Source organism: Ceratotherium simum, chromosome 8 (genome assembly GCF_057802395.1).
Source record: "Ceratotherium simum simum isolate JZ-2026a chromosome 8, ASM5780239v1, whole genome shotgun sequence".
NCBI lineage: Eukaryota > Metazoa > Chordata > Mammalia > Perissodactyla > Rhinocerotidae > Ceratotherium > Ceratotherium simum.
In genome coordinates, this window is record NC_141907.1 from 4,887,003 (window position 1) to 4,909,445 (window position 22,443).

Here is a 22,443-nt window from a genome sequence, read left to right on the forward strand (position 1 = left end):
TCTTACCAATCAATTAGGTAGATGTCTGGAGTTAAGTTGTTTTTCTTGAAATGAGCAAATAATTTCGGCAAATTTTCTTCAAAGAATACCTCAAATGCAGCAAAATAAGTCAACATCTAGGGAGATAATGTGAAATATACTAATAAACTAATTATCAGCACAAGTTTCCAATATATAAAAAAGTCAATAAACTTATACCTTTAGAATCTAACAATTATCTTCTTACATAATTTTGATTAGCAACTTGTTGCTAGGCAATTTCTAAATAAGCACAATCTCTAATCTTCACAATAACATCACTAGCTACATCTTATTTCTTCAATTTATAGATAAAAAAACTGAAACCGAGACCAGTTACATGACTTGCATAAGGTCACATCATTAGGGTGTGGTAAGGCTGGGACCCGAATCCATGCCCTCTCACTGCAAAGGTTGAGTCTTTAAGGGCTCATTCTTTTCAAAGAACCAAGAATGAATTAACTGTCTAAAAGTATCTGAAAAAGCACGCATACTTCACTCCCAACCCCTAGCACTTCCAGAGGGAATACAATACTAATATCTGAGGCACAGGCAACATCCTCTAGATGCAGTCAGGGAGAGAACACAGCCCTTTTAATGCAGTTAGGGAGAGAAGACTGAAGGAAAGGGAAGCAGTCACAGCCTGCATTTCACCAGCACATGCTTTTCGACTTCTTACAGAGTTTGTAGGAAAACAAAATGCACAGAGCAGGGGAGCAGTACTGACACAGAAAGAACAGCGACAGCTGGATTCGGAGTGAGACATCTGAGAGGTGGCCCATTACTCCTCCATTTACTAGCTGCATGCATGTGGCTACACGGCAACTCTCTGATGCTGTTTGCTCATCTTAACAAGGGAATATATACTATAAACCAGAGGTTCCCGATGGGGGATTTTGCCTTCCAGGGGACATCTGGCAATGTCTGAGGCAGGTGATGCTACTGTTATCTAGTGGATCAAGGCCAAAGATGCTGCTTACATAGCCTCCAATGCACAGGACAGCCACCACCACAGCTGTCTGGCCCCAAATGTCAACAGTGCTGCTGCTGAGAAACCCTGCTGTGAATGAAGGTCCCATTCAACAATATGATTTTATGATTTTTTCATTAAAAATATAAGCTAAAATTCTTAATTACAGTTTTTGTGTGTGTGTGTGTGTGTGAGGAAGATCAGCCCTGTGCTAATATCTGCCAATCCTCCTCTTTTTGCTGAGGAAGACTGGCCCTGGGCTAACATCCGTGCCCATCTTCCTCCACTTTATATGGGACGCCGCCACAGCGTGGCTCGACAAGCGGTGCGTCGGTGCACACCTGGGATCCGAACCAGTGAACCCTGGGCCACCACAGCAGAGCGCACGCACTTAACTGCTTGCACCAGCAGGCCGGCCCCTAATTACAGTTTTTATCATATGTTTCCAAAGAGGAAGCAGGGGTCTTCAAAATTAGGAGATTTTCAGATATAAATAATTTTATTATTTAAAAAGTGTTTTCCTGACTATGAAAGCAGTATCTGTAAATGCTCACTGTAGAAAATTTAAGTACAGAAACAAATGAAGAAGATCACCCATAAACACTATTAATATTGTGGAATATTTCCTTTTATTGTTAAATATGGTAGCTATTATGGCATATGTTCTATTTTATATACTTTTGAAAAAATTAGCATGTTAATCTTAAATACTTTCCCACAGTACAGTTCTTTGCAAACATCAGTTTTGTACTGGATATATTACCAGATTTTAAATAACCATTCCCCTACACCTCATTTTAAATGTTTTCATTTTCACAATGAAAAATAATTTTAATTATTAGTTATAAATAATTGTGTAACAATCACCTTTGTGCATAATGCTTTGTCCACACTTGTGACTTTCTTAGAATCAATTCTTACACACAGAATTACAAACCAACACCATTTATTGCTACTAATACTTAATATCAAATTGTCTTCCAAAAGGACTCTATTAATTTATACTTCCCCTAACGGACACCAGTTTAACAGCAGTTTTTAAAACATTTTTCTTCTAATGTTTGTACTGCCATAGCAAGAAATCCCCAAGAGTCCTTATGATATTAAGGAATAAATATTCCCCAGCTGATCTAAACTATTAGATCATTTCTGTCTTCAAGTACTGGTGATAGTTATCAGCAAATCAAGACAATGCTAATTAAAAAGCAGATGGATTTGTTAAATTGGTCACTTTTCTTCTGGGCTACAGAAAGAACACAGGCTTAGGAGCAGAATGGGTTCAGATCTCAGCTCTCCCACCTACCTTGATGGCCCACAGCATTTCTGAGCCCCGCTTCCTCATCTGTGCCATGCAGAGGACCCACCTCCGGAAGCAAGTGAGGGGCTTCCCCAGGGCAACTACTGTCAACTCCTTCCATTTATCCAGTGTCTACAGCAGGGTTTCACACACAGCGCTGCCTTTTGTCAAACAAAGGAGCTGGTCTTAAACTCGCCTCCTCTCCCGTGCATGAGCGCACTGTATGGAGCAGAGCCCCAACAGGACAGCGAGCAGCAACAGAGCCCCACTGCGGCGGCGCTCTGTTTCATAGACCCCAATGGGGAGACTGCTCTGGAGCTTCTGCTTTGACACAGAGTATGTCTGTCTGTGCAGCAGCCACGCCACCTCCCTCATTTAAAGAACATGTTTTCACACTCTCTGAAAGAATGTATTAAGAAATGTATACATACGGCTATTAACCATGTTTTTGGTTTTTTTTGTGTGTGTGTGAGGAAGACTAGCCCTGAGCTAACATCTGTTGCCAATCCTCCTCTTTTTTGCTGAGGAAGACTGGCCCTGGGCTAACATCTGTGCCCATCTTCCTCTACTTTATACGGGATGCCACCACAGCACGGCTTGACAAGCAGGGCATCGGTGTGTGCTGGGGATCCGAATCTGCGAACCCTGAGCACTGAAGCGGAGCGTGTGCACTTAACCACTGCACCACTGGGCCGGCCCCTAACCACATATTTTTAAAGTTCAACAAAATGCCCAAATAATCCTCCACCTTACATAGAGCTACTTATTCTAAATACCTCTTAGTGGGGGGAAAATGTATTCTTTTTCCCACTGAAAAGACAGAATGATTAGGTAACTCTTACTGAAGAGTTGACACAGTACCCAGGGCACATACACAGGGGATACTCACAAGGCCATGGTCCACTCGGAAAAACGCCATTTGACAGGGTTTATTCAAAAGATTAGAAAAAGCAATGAAGGCATCTGCAGTATCCAAGTTCAAGATCAACACTGCAGCTATGAAAGACATGCCCTGAACCTGAGGGAAGGAGAGAAAGGGGTATTAAACCAACGGTAGCCTCCACGCTCAGAACAGCTCTTTCCTTTTATTAAAAGAGGAACCAAAACGTCCTCATGCTAGAAGGGCCCACACAGCTGCCCACCCACTGCCACCCCACAAAAGCCAAACTGACAGCCTCGTCGATTCTGACCTGACCTTACTTGGAAGCATTGCTCTGCCCCGTCAGCCACCTTCTCTGTGCTCCTTCAGTCCCCCACTCTGTCCACATGGAAAACTATAAACCCACCCCTCCTTACGCATTTGGCCATTTGAAATACTGCCCTCTAGAATGTATAACGTCCTGGTGCGATAAGAATGTTTGTCTATAACATGTTAAACCTAAAACCACGCACACACACATCTGCTAAGCCACAGAAACATCAGCAGCACAGTTTTAAAAATGGTTACCGCTAAAAGGCTTTTTTGATTTAACACTAAAAAGAATCACATGCAAAAAATGAAAATCACATCCAATTAAAATGTGATTAACGTCACAGAGCAGCCGTGTCAGCTCAGTTTCTTTACAAGGAAACTGAGACAACTCATTTACCATGAGACTTTTCATACTCCTCAACAAAAAAGGGAAGGCATTCAACCTGACATTTGCAGCTAAGAAGTGCTGGGCAATATCTGGACTTTCTTTATAAACGATAACATTATAAAATATTGAAAAAGTTCACTTACATAACCCACATCCGGTCGGTAACAAGTATAAGCGCCCAAAATGCTGTGCAACATGTCATGATATGGACCACCCTAAAAGGATCAACATACCAAAAACAACACATGCATAAGTTTGTTAGTGCTCAGAGTAACATTTGATACTGCTGCGAGTGCTGCCAGTCACACCTGCTGTTTACAGAGAAGGACTAGTTGCCAAGCGTTATGCTAGCAGCTCTACATATACGTATTACGTAATTTAACAAATTAACTACCAATCCACAGTTAAGAAGGGAGTCTGCAGCTCAATCTACCAAGCTGCTCTGAAGAAAGCTGGTGGGTCAAGTATGAGCACCGCAGTAGAAAAACATCCTTAATTTGGCTCCTGCTGTGTAACTGTATTCACCTTCAAAGTTCAACAGGTGACCAGGTACCCCAGGTCCTTCAGGGCAGGTGAGTGTTAACTGTCATTCTGACTCGGCCTCCTGCTGTGCCCCTCAAACTGACTAGTCTTTCTGCCTCCCTTCCCCTGCCTAGCTTTATCTTTTGTGTTTTTTGGTATGGCAGGTTTAGGAAATACACTCTAAGTCTTAAGTCCTAATGCATACCATTTTATTCCAAACATTCTCCCAGTTCTCCCATCCCTCCAAGATTGGTGTTGGAATTTTTTTTCCAACTGAGCATAGCAGCAAGCGCAGAGGTGCCTCACACTGATGTTAGCGTGTCTAAAGACATTGTGAAAGGACTGGCTCGGTCCAAATCAAACACTTACTGTCCACATCTACCATGTGGCTACAGTTAACACAAATGGTGTGTGACTAGGAAGTCACTCCACAGGTGACTACACGTGGCTTACAAAAGAGCGCCATGGCCGAAACCGTCACATCCTGACATATAAAAAGAAGAGACACTTTCAAATCACAGAGGTACAAAAGAAGGAAACACAGCAATGGGAGGGTAAAAAAGACAACACCCAGGGCTAAGAGGGTAAGGGAAGGGCAGATGGGAGGGACCTCCATGGCAGCACCAAATGCCACCTGAGGAGGCACACTGACTGTCACCAAATGATACCTGGTCCAAAGCCAAATGAGAAAAACAAGAGTGCTATCCTCAACTTGTCTTAAAGCTAATCGTTTTTAACCTTAAAGATTTTCCACCATCATGACTGTGTCCTTCTTACTTTGGTGCTAAATGTCCTATCTTTGATGAAAAGATGGTGCTAGTAGATGGCAGTTCCTTATTTTAAATGCCCTTAACTTCTTTTGGATGTCTCATAGTTTCCCACACTCTCCCCTCCCACTGCCCTTTGTGTTTTTAATATCACCCATTTATGAAATCCAGAACTTTGGGAACCACAGTCTGAGGAAGACACACCCAAAGGAACCCAGAGGGAGAGACCTCAGCTTCAGCAGGGCATTAGCACCCTCTCAGACCCTGTCCCGGTCTCTGGCAGCCTTTCTTGGCTACACTGCAAGTGTCTCTCAAAGCTCTGCCCTCACACTCCCTTTCCTCCAGAGCAGGGACCATCCACAGCCGGCTCCTAGCTCAAATAGAGTAGCCAACAGTTAGTAACTAGGCTCCATGGAATTGAACCATATCCTCTGTTCATTCTGTATCCTCTTTAGCAATGTTCTCTCCCAAAAGGAACTGGGGATCCCCTGAACCATCAGCTGTTTGATGCTTCCATTCTAGTTCTCCTACTACCTGGAATGTCTTTTCCCATTCTCTGGTCAGACTGTCATTCAAACCTAGTCCAAGCACAGCCCAGAGCCACTTCCCCAGTGACACCATTCTTGACCCCTCCTGACCCTCCCCTTGTTGTACTACCAGGAGAGTGAACCATCCTCTGTGCTGTCGGAATACCTGGGACACACCCTCATTTTTGCAAAGCCCAGTGTGTCTAATCTCTACATCTCCTGGCTCATTCTAGGTGGCCACTTAACTGATTAGTTCTAATTTATTCCACTACCCTTTACTGGTTACCTAGTATGCGCAAGGCATGATGCTAGAAACACAGGCATGAAAGAATCAGATTGGGGATTCTGAAGTTACTCTGGAGGTGTGAGGTGACTGGATGGAGGTGAAGGAAGCCAGGAGAGATCTGCAGAGGTTGGTGCAGTGTTCCACAAAAGATGAGAATCGGAACCAAGTAAAGGCAGTGGGAACAGAGAAGGGACAGATTGAGAGGGATTTTGGAAGCAGAACTGGCAAAAACCATTGTAGACTGGATAAGGGAGGGGTCAAACAAGACCCTCAGGTAAATAAATGTCTGCTGGCTGACAAAGAGAAGGTCTTCAGACAACTCTGCTCCAATGACTCCAAAATCTACTGCTGACAGCCCTGAGGCCTGCCTGTACTATACTCAGATGCCCATGGGGAAGCTCTACTTTTCTCTTTACTACCATCCAAGAGAGAATACTTCATCCTGTCGCCCATGTTGGCTTCTGTTCCCGTGGTGTCACCATTCTCCTAGTCTACCTGCCCAGAAACCCCAGCCTCACTATGACCAAAGACTGCCAAGGATGTTCCTTTCTCCCCCAGGCTTGAGCACACCGAGATCATCCTCCAAGCGAGAGCCACTGTGTGTAATCCTAACAGAAGCAGCATCTAGGAAAGCTCTGACAGCTGGAGCAGCACACAGGGCCCTTCTAGTGCCAGACCTACACACATTTGATATATACATTTCAAAGGAAGGACAGAATTGCCTTTAAAAGCAGAAATATGGCCATAGTAAATATTTATTGGAAAGGATCAGTTACCCTTATTTTTAAAAGTCTAAATGTACTAACATAAGACCTACCTCCCCCCCCGCAAAAAAACCCAAGTACTTTTCAAACTTGATTACAAATATATGCAGTTTGGCATCTATGAACGCTAGACAAAACACACTTGAAAGCAACAAATCACCACCACCTACTTGTTGGAAAATGCAGAGATTAGGAAACGTTCTAGAAATGTCCAGTTTAATAAGCTCCAGACTGGCTTCTCTGTCTGCTGCTGAAAAACCGGCATCTATCAAAAGATCAAGAGTCATTACACCTCTCAGGGGCAAGCAAGTGGAATAATTATGAGGCTTTGAAGTTTTATAAGAATGAACAAGGAAAAGAAGTTCTTCAAAAGTACATGGACCTAACTACGACTTGAACCAATAGGGTCCACTTTCAGAGTTTGTAACAGTTGTAGAGTTTCTTACTTTAAGAGCAAAAATCGCACAGCAAAATGCCAGATCATCATCAGGTATTCTCTAGCATCTGAAATCAAAATCTAATTTCATATTACCTTTCATCCACAACAGTCAGTGGGAATAAGGACAAGTGAGGGAGGACACACCAGTGAATCCAGGCTCAGAAACAACAAAAGATCACTATTTGATCTAAACATCACTGGTATAAACTTAGAACACGTGGGAGTTAATGCAGTATAACACTCACGTGCACTATTTCTAACAAATATTTATGAATAACTGGTTTTATATTTTTTTGGAATTCCAGTACCACATAGACAGTATAAAAAAAGATCAGTAAAATGATACTACTTAACCAACAGAAGTAATCACTCGTGTGTGTTATGGGAAATTCTAAAAGCATGCTCTAGCAAACACGCAGTGTTCTTGTCTCTTCAGAAGTAGTTCCGATGCTCCTCTATAAGCCAACACTCAAGTAATCCTGGGGGTCAGTCTACTGTAAATCATGCGAATAGTGGATAAAGGAAATGACATTGGTTACAGCCGGCCCTCCAGCATGTTAGGACACAGACACCGCTCAGGGACTGGTATGTTCTCTTTCTTATAAAAATTTTTGTCTTTAACTTGTTTGCTCTAAAAAAATTCCTTTTCCCATGAAGCTTTTTATAAATTTGTACCAATCACTACTTCAGTTAAGTAAACTTTCTTTGTTATGTAATAAATAATGATATACATAATTGACCAAAGTAGCCCACCAGTTTTAGCATCATATATACCTTCATTCTCCACTTCAGAGCCTCCTGTGCTAAAGGACCGCCACCTCTCCTTGGCTCGGGCAAGACAGATGTCAAAGAGTTCTGGAAGAGAAGGCTCTGGGTAAGTACCATGTGCACAGGTGAGTACATTTCCTCAAAAACACCAGCGAATACACTACCTTGTTCATGTATTTAAAGTTCAATCATAGACTGCACGCTTATTAAGGCTACTTAAACAATTCCCCTCACTTGGCCCAAAGGTACTTCTATTGTCTAAAGACATCAGCATATACAAAGAAAGAATACACAAAATACCACTACGCCTGGTATTTACTTCTATTACACAACGCACCCATAAACCACTTTGTTCTGATCTGTCTACTGATCTGATCCTCTACTAGCCTGTGAGCTCCTTAGGGGTAAGACTGTGAGGGTCTCCCATTCACATTTGAATCCAGAGCAAATGGTACTGGGATTGACACAGAGTAATACAATCAATGAATATCTGACAGAGAAGGGAGGAAGACAAAAGCAGAAAACCCATCTGGTTCCAAATAAACACAAGATGGAACTACTACACCGTGGCCCAGTCTTCCTGATCTTGTTGCCTGGAAGCGGGGTAGGGTGCAAGCAAACAGGCAGAGGTTTCAAAAAACAAGGATTCTTGCTGGCAGAGACTTATCAAGACAGGTCTCCCACAAGACAGCCTCCAAATCTCCTCCATATTTAGCACTTACTTTTTCAATAATTCTCCTCTTTGAGTAGTTTGGTAATAGTGAAGTAACTCATGTGCACAAATTTTACAAGGACAAGGCTACAATTATGGGATAAGATGAAAGTCTTATAAGATTAAAAAAATAGCCTGTAAAGACAATAATAATAATATAAACCCCAGCTACACAGAGAAGATACAAATCAATCTGTTTTAAACTCATAAGGCCTTCGACAGGGTAAAAATCGCCAACATCAACTCCATAAGCATTTCCTGGGCACTAGTATAAAGACTAGGAAAGAGTTCCTGTCCTCTGCAGCTTAGATTGCAGACAGGGAGAAAACAAGTAAAAAGTAATGACTACTATTTATTAAGCACTTAATTGTAAGTGTGTGAGCTCCTGGCATTGACTTCACTCTGGATGCACAGCCTCATGGAGTGCTGGGCACAGAGTGGGAAGTGAGTCCAGCGAATGCCACTGGTGAGGAGAAGCACACACAAACTGAATGAATGCATGTGGGGAGAGAAACAGCCCTAGGTGAGCACAGATCTCACCTCTCTTGTAGGCTGAAGCTACCAGAGCCTCAAGGACCCAGTCTGAGGACAGTATGTTGTCCCTCTAAGCTGCTTATACATAAGCTGTCTGGAAAAAAATGCCACAAAAGACCAAACAGTAGCTTCACTGACACCCTGTGAAGGTACTGGTACCCCAGATATGAAACCTTCACAGAAAGAAATGCCCACCTCCCTTCCACCTTCATGTCCTGATCAAGGCTTGCTTTCTACAGGACTTTGAGAAGAGAGCCTAACATTGAGACCCATATGTGCTACCTCGTCTATTCAGGGAAGATGACAGGTATCAGGAAGAAGGCAGGTGTTTGCTCTGAACTATCAGGTAACTGAAGCGCCCAGGAGTGAACCCAGGCCTCCCCACTGTCTCTCCTCCTGGAGGACACACTCACCTAGTCTCTCTAAAGACACAGCTTTATGGCAACGGGTTGCCTTTCTTCTTAACAGGGCAAACAGGACAGGAGAAGTCACAGGACCCAAGGGGTAGATTCCCCGAGCCTAGGACCATGCAAGCCACTCACCGTGGGTGATGTTTAACTCGTTGCCAATGGCTAAGGTCCAGACTTTGCCTCTCACACTGGGAGGGATTCCCTGCCACCATAAATCTCGAACTTTTCTAGAGCACCACCTGGACAAAAATGGAAGCATGAGTTTATAACTTTGTTTTCAGTGAAGAAGTATGTCTACCTGTGTGCCTGGCCCTAAACCATAGGAGTGGGGGATGCACAGTTGTATGTCACAGTCCCTGCCCCCAGGGAACTTACAGTCCAGTGTTCCAGAGATCAGGAGATCAATGACAACCTTCCACTGGGCAACTACTGTGACAGGTATGCCAAAGGTACTGCACACGCAGGGAGGGGTACCACAAACCAGAGGGCCCAGGGCACCATTCTGGAGCCGAATTCTGAGTGACCAGTACAGTTTAAGCAGATGAAGGATGGGAAGGACCTTCTCAGCAGAAAGCACAGCAACAAGAAATAACCTGGCCTGCTACAGGAACTGCAAATAGCTGGGCATGGCATGGGGGGTGCCAGGAGGCACTGCCGCAGAGCTGCAGGTGGAGGGCAGACCCCGAAGGGCCTCACGAGGTGAGCCCCAAGAGCACGGCAGCCAGCCACTGCACTACTGCGTATAGATGAAGCACTCAGGTAACGAGCGCCAAACTCCAACGGCAGAGGAGAACTCTGCTCACTCAGAGTACTCTGAACTGCACAAAGTTGTTGAGGTCTGCTGCTCACAATGCACACACACTGCCAACAGCTTGGAACAAATGTAAAGGTGCCGAAGACTCCCCTGGTGCTTCTCAGTGCAGCGCAGAGTGGAGAGCACGGGCTGAGGCTGCAGAAATCAGGTCTGCAGCCTGCTTCCACCCTTACCTGTGGAACCTGGAGCAAATTACTTCTCCTCTCTAATATCAAGACGATGAAACCTTCCCCCTGAAGGGCCGCTGTGAAGACTAAGTGGGATAAATCACAAGGACACCCGCCACAGTGCCTGGCTTCTAGCTGGTGCATTAAATGGCAGCTGTCATATGAGTGCATGCATCTGGATCACATCAAGCATCGGTCACTGTAGGACGGACCAGGGGTGGGTTCTGCAGCCACACAGGGAGACAGCCCAAGGGTTCTGAGGACGTCAACCCTTGTCACTGGATCCATTTTGAGAAAAAGTGTTTCCTGACCATGTCCAGCCTATTAAGGACACTTCCTAGAAATGCAGGCTCTGGGAGTAGCTTGTTTTCCTAGTAGAGATCCTCAACAGGGCTGTGTGACCCCTTGTAATGAGCATCAGTGACACGCACGTAAGTGCCAGAAGCAAGTCTCCAACATCCTGACATACAGTTCAGGCTAAAAGGGACAAGAACAGAAAGAAAACTGGCATCCAACCTCCCCAGCAGCTCCTGTGGCGGGGGGGAGGCCCAAAAGAGCCACCAGCCTCTGTGCATGGCCCTGGGACTGCTGCCCACGCACTGCTGCTCCCCATTCTGAACACACAGGAAGAAAAGATCTACAGCTGTCTCTCGGATATAAAGATGATAGCAGCTGCCAGATACTGCTGGGTAATGGTCACCAGGGGTTGTCATCAAAGAAGACCCAGTGCCCATCCTCAGGCAGAGGACAACAGAAGCTTAAGTAGATGGATGCAGTATACCCAAGGGATCTTCTACAGGCACCTGGGCAGGAAAGTCTTCCCCAAGGAAGACTGAGCTTTAAAGAACAAAGAGTTAGCTGGATGAGGAGTTACAGGGCAAGAGCATTCTAGGCAGAGGGAACGGAACATGCAAAGGCCCTGGGGCTCCTTAAGGAGAGGGCTCCATTCAAGTGAAGGAGAGATGAAAGGTGAGGCTGCAGAGAAAGGGATGGGCTATCTCATAAAGGACACGTCAGCTAAGCTAAGGAATTCAACTTTTACACCTAGAGTCATAGGAATTAACTGAAATTATAAGTAGGGAAGTGATACAGACTCGTGCTTTAGGGGATCCCTCTGGCTGCTAAGCAGAAGATGGATTGGAAGGGGTGGGAGATCGGGGCTGTCACAGTATATAGGCAAGGAACAATGAGGGTGGAACCAGAGTGGGGAAAGGGAGACTACGCAATTTAAACTTATTAGGTAATTTCATTGAAGGCTGTGATATGAGCTACAACTAATACAGCTGCTTCCTACAGATACCAGCAAGAAATGATTTACAGTCCAGCAGTGCCCATTATGTCCCAGCTTACATTGTTTCCCAGTTAGGCAAAATCTCATTATTCCAAGTAAGGACAGCATTTCCAATGCTTTCTTCTAATCTGCATCTTTCTTCCAGCTGCTTTTTCCTCCGCTGAGCTTCTTTTAGCTCTAGAAATCAGAATTAAAAATAAGAAGACAACATCTATTAACTGATGTCCACCATTTTCAAGCTAAGTGATTTTTCCCAAAGAATCATGCTGCAAAAACACCAGGAAAATGGACAGAAGTGGAGCAGTGAAACTTCACCTCCCAAGACTCATTTCATACTTTCATACCTATGGAGTTTAGAATGCATTATCCACCTGTCAGTAAGCTTTTAAAGTATCACACACATACAGAAAAGTATACAAAGAAAAACAACTCAATTATCACAAAATAGACAAATCCATGAAACTACCACCCCAATCAAAAAACAGACCCTTACCAGAACACCGGGAGCCCCTCTTGTGCTCCCTCTGCCCAGTCTCCTTCCCAATGTAACTTCTATCTTTACTTCTAACAGCTTGAGCATGACTCTTAGCGGAGAAATAGCAACTCTGAGAAATATCATGCATTTTCATTTACATATACTTTTGTGTTTTTTCCATTGTGGTAAAATACACAAAACATAAAATTTACCATTTTAACCATTGTTAAGTGTACAGTTCAGTGGCATTAAGCACATTCACATTACTGGGCAGCCATCACCACCATCCATCTCTAGAACTTCTTTGTCTTTCCAAACTGAAACTTTGTGCCCATTAAACAACAACTCCCCATCCTTTCCCCCCAGCCCCTGGCACCCACCATTCTACTGTCTGTCTCTATGAATTTCACTACTCTGGGGACCTCATATAAGTGGGATCGTATAATATTTGTCCTTTTGTGTCCGGCTTATTTCACTGAACATAATGTCCTCGAGGTTGATCCAGGTTGTAGCATGTGTCAGAATTTCCTTCTTTTTTAAGAGACTGAATAATATTCCATTGTGTGGATAGACCACATTTTGTTTATTACATGTACTTTCTGAGCATCCTAGGATCATAGAGTTTTTAGGTGTTGCAAGGGATTTTTTATCAAATCTCATCATATCTTCTTGTAACTAAGAAAAACTGAGCCCAGCCAGAAGGCTGATGCTTTCTCCAGTCCAGTAATGTTATCCTATGTAGTCTCTTTCCTCATGTAAATTCAAAGTGCTATTACCTTGACTAAAGCTACCAGGAATGGATAGTTAGTAGAAGCATACATTTTTGATGAAAAATTATACATTTCAAAATATTAAAGTATTCGCCAAAGTTCAGGTTCTAGAGCTCCAAAAGATAAGGAGAAAACATCCAGAAAGACACAAAATCTTGTGCTGCCTTACATAACCAAACACGTGTGGATTCCATTACCTCGTTTTTTGGCCTGAACCACCATTTCTTCATACTGCTGTCTGTGTTTCTGAGCTTCTTCAGCTGGTTTAGCCGGGAGATTTCTTGATACAAAATAATTTTGCACCATTATAAATATCAAATAAAAGTCTTTGAGAAACAAAACTTGAGCATTATTTACTAAAAAATGAAAAGCTCAAAGACCAAAAACTATATTTGTTAAGTTGACAAAGACACAGTTCTTTCATAAACTAAAAATATTTTCTTACAAAAGTAAAATAAGCTCACTGTAAAAAATTTCAAGTATTAGTAGAAAGAAGAAAGTAACAATTACTCATTTATAACCACCCAATTACCCATAATTCCAATAGACATAAACACTTATTCTTTGGTGTTTTTTCACCCCAGTCTCCAAAGAAACTTTGATTTAACCACAATGCACTAATACTTGTCAACAGTCATCCTTGCAGCAGAGTACCCTAACAGCATATATTACATATATGTATGAATACATTCCCTGGCCAGTTTTTTTCAATGTGCAAGTTTTATATTAGCTATGTGGTCCATCTGTTTTGTTTTTTCATATACAAATTTATACCATAGTTCTAAGCATGTAAATATGGCATGCAACTTCAAATCCTGTTAAAAAAAATAAAATGCATGCTCTATTTCAGAAACGTGCTGGTGAATTTGCTGGCCTTTGAAAATTGGGAGGGTGGCAAGGTTTGGCTGCTTGTGCTCCTCACACAGAGTACCCCACATTCCCTGGGATATTCTGAATGACTGTCATTTGCTGCAGGAGAACATGGCACAGCTCCCCAGTTCACATTTCAGAGCGCATTACAAAGACTAGGCATCAGAGTGCAGTGGCTTCTACCAAGTCTCTATCTACCTTTTTAATCCTCCATTTCAGGGTTTCTCTCCTATCTACCCACACATCCACAATTTCTAAGGACCAAGAATTAATAGTAGAAGACACATTTCTTCTTTAGATTTTACCAATTTTAAATTTCAGGGTTGGCAGAGACCTTAGGGATTCTAGCCGAATGTTTTAATCTTTTTTTTTTTTTTTTAAAGCCGTGGAATCGTTCTATTCAAACACAATGTTCTATGGAAACTCAATACTTAAAAAGAGATAAGCTGTGGTTTGGTATGATGGAGCAATCCCTTTATCCCACTAAGGTCTCCAAACACGATCTGTAAATCGGTCATCTAAACCCATTTTCTCATCACATAGAGGATGGACTTGCTAAGATCACCCAGACTGTTTCCTGCAGATCCCAAATAACCAGGAGGCTAGTCCAGGAATTGTTCTACCATACTGGGATGCCTCCAAAACACCCACTGTAGAGTATACTTCCCGGTGTTTCTTATAGTTACAAGCCAGTCTATAATTTATAATAGCTACTTAAGTATTTTTAAGTGCTAAATTAAAATTAAAAATCATTAGTCATTTACAATCATGATAGAACACATGTTGATATAGGGAATAAAGAGGAATTCAGCATTTTCAGTAAGTGATGGCTCACTCTTCTTCCCTTTTGTGACTCTAGTTCTTTTCTAATGACAAGGTGATTAGCAAACTGTACTCATCTACTAAAGCAAACACTCTCTACAGATTCTTAAGACTCACGCTGGTCTGTCCTCCAGGATGAGTGCAGTGGTGGAAAGTGGCTCAAAATCAAGATTCTTCCTCACATTCTGCTTTGGAGAGGGTGGCTTGCTAGGTCGTCCAGCCTTGTCTTCATATTCCTAGGACAAAGAAATTATGGATAACTCCAGGCCCGGCTAATTCTGGTATTATGAAGCCCTTCTGAAAGCAAGAAAGTTGTTTTGTTATGAAGTCTCTTAGGTTGATTTTGAAGATGATACGCTGAAGATATTTCTTGCTATTCAGAAGGAAAAACTACCAGTGAAAGAAAGGGGTCCTAAAGCTCTGCAGTTCAGGCCATCACTTTATGAGATGAGGACTGGGGAGCTCCCCATATTGGTGGGGAAGTCACTAAGGATCTCATAATCCTAGCTGCCCCTTTGTAAGGGCCCACTAATATCATCTCAGGTCTCCTATGCTTCTCCTGGGTAACAGGTGTGTTTTCTGTCCTCTAGACAATGTAAATTTTAACTGATTATTACAGTGGCCACTAGGAAGCTCAGAGCCAGAGCTTCAGCCAATTCTAGCATTCATCTGACTCCCTGGCTTCATCTCCTATACCCACTGCCATCCTAAACTTCTAATCCATTTCCTTTTATCCCATGGCATTTTACGTATTTTTGTTAGCCCTTCAAATCTTTTCTGAAATGAGGAAGGGGTTAAAAATCTTTCACATGAGGATGATTAAAGCTATTTCATTTTCTTAAACCAGAAACATCAAAAAAGAAATTCTTTAATATCTTTGTATGAAGCCATCACTGTTAAGTTGTTACATAAATAATAATTGTGCCATTCCCTGGAAATCTAAGAGCAGCCTCCATACTACTGGATCACTGATTAGTCCCATGGACTGCAACCACAAAAGCACAGTCACACCTGGCAACCCACATTCCAAACACCCAACCAGAAGAGTTCAGGCGAGCCAAGCAAGTTGGCACCAAAGAGTCTAGCTTCTGAAATAGTGTGTGTGCCCTTAGCCCTCTGCAAATTAACAAAATAGATATATATCTTCTTGTTGCCTATAATAGACAAGGCTCGTGGGACCTTCCTTTAAGAGAAGATAATCTAATTGGGAAGACAGGACAAACAAACCACTAGCTAACCTAAGATTTAAACAATCTCTCCGGATAACAAGAGAAGCAGCATCATGAGTAGAAGGTGATTTGCTAAATGAATTTTATTGACACTAACTGCCAAGAGGGGTGTTACTGGTAAAATCATTTAGCAAAAAATTATTCTCTCAGCCAGAAAAATCTATAGAGGCTTCTAAAAAGTAGAAAGGAAAAATTATTTCCTCAAAATACACAGGCTATGAGAAGGGAGTGCACCAAGAAGCATGTGGGTGGGGCAGTTTCTGTACATCTGGGTGTATAAGGTTAGATGTCTTAACACTGTTTACCCTGACATTTAAATGGTTCCATTAAAATACTAAAATGGGGCCGGCCTGGTGGCTCAGCGGTTAAGTGCGCGCGCTCCGCTGCTGGCGGCCCCAGTTCGGACCCGGGCGCGCACCGACGCACTGCTTCTCCGGCCATGCTGAGGCCGCATCCCACATACAGCAACTAGAAGGATGTGCAGCTATGACATACAACTATCTACTGGGGTTTTGGGGTGAAAAATAAATAAATAAAATCTTTAAATAAATAAATAAATAAATAAATAAAATACTAAAATGACCTCCACTCACCCAAAACTGAGAAAACTGACTCACTTTTTCATTGATTCAAACCTCTGAGCACCTACATGTACCAGGCACACAGCTGTGACTTAACGTGGCACCAGCCATCGGGAAGCTTCAGATCTAGCAGTGTCAAGTGTCAAAATCTTGAATTTTATAGGAAATATACCAAAAGGTGGGTGTTGAGAAAGATTCCAAGGCATGTTACATTTTAACAAGAATTAGTCACTACTACTACTTACTGCTGACTTTGGTCTAGTGAACTATATGCCAAGGCCAGAGATGTTGACCCCCAAAGTTAGAAGTCCCAGAATTTGGATGCCCATCTCCCATTTTCTTTCATGTGCTTGACACACATTGTCCCACTTTATCCGTGTAACAATCTCTATGGCAAGTGGCACCCTATTTTATGGATAGGGTAACTGAGATTCGAAGTGAAGTGACTTGCCCCCAAGTACACAGCCAGCAAGGGCTGGGCCTGCAGGACTCTCCACTCTGCCACCCTGAGCTGGCCCAACCTCTTTTGTGGATATACTCAAACAAACGGGTGTGCAGTTTGAGAGGGAAAAGGCCAGGTCCTGCTGGGTTAAGTGTGGCCTCTGGAGCCAGACAGGTCTGGGAGCAACTTCAGATCCACCATGAACCACCCGTGACCTCCAGCAAAGCACTTACTTAGAATCCCTGAGCCTCATTTCCACATCTGCAAAAAGGGAAGCACTACCTACCAGAGAGGGCTGTCTAAGGAATGGGGAGAGGCTTGTGAAGCAGGGAACACAGGCCTTAGTGCAAAGGAAGTGCTCCATAAAGGGCAGCCCTGGCTGCTGTAGGCCAGTCCCCTCTTTTTCCTCAGACCTGAAACAACTGTATAAGGCAGAAAAGAGACTCTAGGGCCAAGCAATCAAAGAGCCCTGCAAAGTCTGCAAAAGCCCAGAAAGGAAAAGGAGCAAAATGAATCAAATGCCTTGATTCACGAACCAAAAAAAATCAGATCTCTTCACTTAGAGCTCAGAAGCTCTATTACTAACAACAAACAGCAGCAGCTGACATTAATGAGCCAAGCACTTCTTGAGGGCTTGATTCACACTAACTCAACTTCACCTTCACACTAGCCCTCTGAGGGAGGAGCTGCCATCGTCCCCATGTCACAGACGGGAAGGTGGAGGCCTAGCTGGAGAGTGGAGGAGCTGGGATCAGAAGCCAGGCCTTCTGGCTCTGCAGACACATTTCTCACCAGGCTGCCACTCTCTAGAATTCATGCAAGCCACTCACAGACAGGATGCAGAAGTCATTTAACCATTCATATTCAGTCTAAATAAAGCTTTCAACCACGTCAGAAACTTGTAATACTGAATTAAGTGCAGATGCAGGGCAAATACTGATACTTCAATTGCACAGAGCACTACATGATTTAAAAAAACAAAAAGGAGGAGGCCTGGCCTGCCCATAGTACTTGAAATCTCAGGGAAAGCCTTTTCAAAATATGAATGGCACTGGAAATTGTTCCAGGTCCTGCTCCAAACCTAGTTCTCCCAAAGCTACCTAGAGGTGTCAACAGTAAGCTCATCTTCCAAACCAGACAAATCAACTTTAGAAACAAGAGGACTATTCACTCTAAGCATCCCTTTGTGGGGGGAGGGAGACAGTAAATAGAAAGTCTCTGGAAAAAACAACTTTCAGCTGTGAATTATCAACATTGGGGTCAGCACGTGATGTGGCAACAGCTAGGGCTTTGGAAGCAAAAAGACCTGAGGCAAGTCATCTTGCGTCTCTCTCAGCCTCAGTTTCCCATCTATAAATGGTAGCAACTGTGAAGACTACTATAATAATGAGATGAGGTGAACTACGCTAAATGGCTGCCCACTAAAGTGTGAGCCCTTTTTATGTGCCAGACAAATGTCAGGGTAGTCCCAGCCTCAGTCCAGCTTATCATTCCCAAGTTTCTTCTCTTCTTGGGACCCTTATGGGATCAAGTTTTGAAGTCTCCGAGTTTAAACAAATGCCATTCATCAGAAGCCCTGCATGTTAATCAGTATAAATCACCCATTCAAGTGACTGCTACAGATTCCAAAGCCCTGTACAACCCTAGAGGGAATTTAGAACAGGGTTCTTCAAAGTTCTAGAAGCAAATCAGTTTAAGTGGTCATGGCAGCATTTTTTAAAAATCAAACAATAAAAAATATCAGAGTGTACATGGCAAGGACAGTTTGTTTCAGTTCTATACCTAGCTTTATCTGTGCACTGAGTCACAAACTGTCTAACCAGGGAGTCATGTCAAAAAAGTTTGCAAGCCACTAACTTAGAAGCATAGTAGGTCATGGGCCGGCCCCGTGGCTTAGCGGTTAAGCGCGCGCGCTCCGCTGCTGGCAGCCTGGGTTCGGATCCCGGGCGCGCACGGACCCACCGCTTCTCCGGCTATGCTGAGGCCGCGTCCCACATACAACAACTAGAAGGATGTGCAACTATGACATACAACTATCTACTGGGGCTTTGGGGGAAAAAATAAATAAATAAAATTATTAAAAAAAAAAAAAAAAGAAGCATAGTAGGTCAAAGTCTCTGCCCCGAGTAGTTGATCACGTATCCTGTTAGGAAGACAAGACCAACATCAATGAGACAGCAGCAAACAAACCTGCTGCACCTAGGCAGGGGCTAAGTTGTAGGGTGCGGTCTGATGACCAGCAAAGGGTCAGGAAAAAAGGAGTAAGCCAGGGCAGTTGAGCACAGCCTCAGCTCCACATAGGGGCCATGCGCAAAACAGATTTAGCAGGCAGGAGGAAGAGAGAAAGGGACCATCTGAAAAAGAGGAAGCTCATTTGTAAAGGGACCACTTGGGGCCCAGCCCTGAAGGGCTCACTCTAGTAGGGGCAGTAAGACACCAGCAGAGGCTAGAAAACCAGGGTAGATAAGGAAAAGTGCCATAAGAGGGCAAGCCACATGCTGTGGGAGCCCCAAGGACACAACACCTATGGCTGCGGGGAATTAAGGAAAGCATCTCATAAAAGGTGCCACTTGGGTGGACAAAGGACAGGGGAGATCTGGGCTGGAAGCCATGAGGGAAAGGCATCCTGACAGCACAAGCAGCAACCAAGAGACGCACAGGAGCAGGCTTCTTTGTAGGTTAGCATGAGCACTTTAAACGGGAACTGATGCTGAGTCAAAGCTGTTCTGCTCTAGATTTTATAGTCTCATTAAAAAGCTACCTGGACTGGCGGGACAGGCCCAGCGAGAACAAGAGCAAGAGAGGGGGCGGCAGGGAGAGCTAGACTTGGTGCAGAGACAGAAAGTAAACAATGTGAGGTGTGATGAGCCCATTAGATGCACCTGATGGGAGGGTCTACATCATGTGTATGATCTGAACAGTGCTAAGGGCGAGGCTAAGGGCATTAGACTCCTGAATTAAGAGTATAATTTGCCAGTTAAAAAAGAAAAGGAAAACAAAAGCCTAACTCAACAGACGTTTGTTTTAAGAGGAAGAAGAAAAGATCAAGATTCTCAAACGATGAAAAGCAAGTATTCTTGCTACAATGACAAGAGGGGTCATCAATGCTACTTACAGAACTGGAGGAGTGTTGCAGAGACGGCCAACTACGCCAACACTCTGCCCAGTAGAAGCCCCCTGGCTTCCTGGAAATCTATGTTAGGAGGAGAAAGGGTCATCAGTCAAAACCCGTGCTTAAGTCTTTGACTCAACTGTATACAGTGTCAAGATCAGGCTTTTAAAATAAGCCCGGAGGGTTTTGGAGGTATGTCCGGAATAAAGCACGGCAGGCTACTCATGTGGTACTATTAAAAGGCTGACACGAACCCACATTAGCAACAGCACAGCGACCACACCTGCACAGGCGGAGGACCCACACAGCCTGCAGGGGAAGCACCAGGGCACGGCAACAGGCCCGGCTTTGAACCCTCAGCTCCCTGACCAGCGCCATCAGCAGCGTGACCTTGAGCACAATCCTTCACTCTTCCAAGCCTGTTTCCTTAACTATTAAATGAGAAGATCAGATGAGAACAAATTAACACACGACATGCAGCTATAGCAGGTGCTCAGACAATGACGGAGAGTACTACTGTCACTGTATTACTACACAACTACTTTTCCCAGTATTTCCCATTAAGAGGAGTATTAACAGGGTTGTGGTTCAGAGTAAATGCAAGCGTAGTGCAGCTGGTTTCACATTTTGCCATTTATAACAAGCAATTCTGGAGGAGAGAGGGGCGCTCTTTCAGAATTTGAAGTGAGACTTGTTTTGTTTTGCCATTTTTAGTGGGGCTGAGTGGCCTGCACAGGTCTCACAAATGCTCGGCCTTCCGGAAGACAGTCCTGGTGACCAGTAAGGCTTGATCTCACAGTGAGAAGGACCCCTCAGAACCCCTGAGGGCCTCCTCAGACTCCGACTCTCTATCTACTTACCACACAGTATTTTCCCAGAAAGCACTGTCTAAGTTACAGGAAATGTTGGCATCTGGGAAAGCAGCTCTCAAGAGACCTTTTGTAATTGTCATATTCCTTACAAAACATCTAGAACACAAAAGTTAATATGTGGACTGGTGAATGAAATGTATTAAAACTCAGCTGTGGGTTTTAACAAGCCTGGTGCACCTTATCCGGACCTAGAGGAACAGGGTACAGGCTGATCTTCACACAAAGCTTTCCCCTGGGATCGCGGGCAAGGCCGTTGTGGCCTCTAAGAGGAGGGCCTGGCCTGGACTGACCTGAATCTGAACACAGGAGGCAATCGCATTTTGGGCGATAAGAATTAGGACTTCAAGGACGCGCTGGCGCTCTCTCCCCATCTCTCACTGTATCCATTAAAACTGAACGCTGTTAGAAAATTATACGGAGTCACAGACAAAGAATGGCAGGGAGGTGAAAGGCGCATTACGGCGGCCACATGCAAGCTTCGGCTCGTCGGGACAGACGTCTGTCACACACACGCACACGGGCGCACCCGCGTAGGAGCCTCCTGCAGGGCCGGTGACAGGCACGCAGGCCCCTCGGAGGGCGCGGGCGGCCGGCCCCACTCACCATGAACGCCGCGGGGCTCAGAGGCGCGCGGCCGGCGGCTCCATGCCCCGGCGAGCGAGCGGGGTCCCGGCGGGGCCTCGGGCGGCGGCTGCGGCGGCTCCGGTGGCTCCGGCGGCGCCGGCGCGGGCGGGGGCGGCAGGCCGCTCAATCGCGCGCAGATGCCGCGCAGCCGATCCGCGCGCTCCGTCTCTGCGCGTCAGGCCTGGCTCACCGGGGCGCTGGCGGGCGGGGCGGGAAGACCCCTGCTCCCCTAGGTCCTCTCCTAGGGGAGGTCTAGGCGCCCTCAGGACGTAGCAGTTTAGAGGCGGGGTTTCAACCCCGCTTACAAACTGGGGCGGCTAAATGCTCACACTAAGCAAGTTATGCTGCGTCCTCAGCACACAGACATCATGCTGGAAAATGGACATGCCAAGAAGGAAGCAGCAAAACACCAAACACACAGCAAAGCTCTGCTTTGTAAGATTTTTTTAAAATGAGAAATGTATATTACCAAAAGGAACTACATAAAAATGTTAACACTAGTAACCTCCGGGCAGTGGCGTGATTGCGAGCAATTTTTATTCTCTTCTTTATACTCTTGTGGCTCAGGTTTTCTACAATTAAGATTAGTTCAATCAGAACGGCAGGGTACACACAAAAATACACTGATAGAAATCTGACTCATGATTGCTTCTGGGGGACTGACTGGGGAGGGGCAGTAGAAACTGCAGGGTGACAGAATTATCTTGATATGCATTCATCAAAACGAACTGAATAGTACATTTCAGATGAGAGCACACCACTGTTTGTAAATTATACCTC

The 22,443-nt window shown here is 44.4% G+C and overlaps 1 protein-coding gene across 3 annotated transcripts in view; it reads right to left on the reverse strand.

The window, feature by feature from the left end:
- Nucleotides 1-22,443, reverse strand: part of TBC1D14 (TBC1 domain family member 14) — a 106,408-nt gene that overhangs the window by 18,232 nt on the left and 65,733 nt on the right. The window contains exons 4-13 of one of the 3 annotated variants that reach the window (XM_087434883.1): nucleotides 20,171-20,248; nucleotides 14,921-15,039; nucleotides 13,309-13,391; nucleotides 11,926-12,043; nucleotides 9,727-9,833; nucleotides 7,945-8,025; nucleotides 6,902-6,996; nucleotides 4,009-4,080; nucleotides 3,175-3,303; nucleotides 7-116 (exon numbers count right to left, since the gene is read on the reverse strand). In XM_087434883.1, the coding sequence (XP_087291009.1) occupies nucleotides 7-116; nucleotides 3,175-3,303; nucleotides 4,009-4,080; nucleotides 6,902-6,996; nucleotides 7,945-8,025; nucleotides 9,727-9,833; nucleotides 11,926-12,043; nucleotides 13,309-13,391; nucleotides 14,921-15,039; nucleotides 20,171-20,248 (992 nt within the window). Of the gene's footprint in view, nucleotides 1-6; nucleotides 117-3,174; nucleotides 3,304-4,008; nucleotides 4,081-6,901; nucleotides 6,997-7,944; nucleotides 8,026-9,726; nucleotides 9,834-11,925; nucleotides 12,044-13,308; nucleotides 13,392-14,920; nucleotides 15,040-20,170; nucleotides 20,249-21,642; nucleotides 21,760-22,443 lie in introns of those variants that run through there. The other 2 variants (XM_014788861.2, XM_014788860.2) reach the window with 2 other exon arrangements.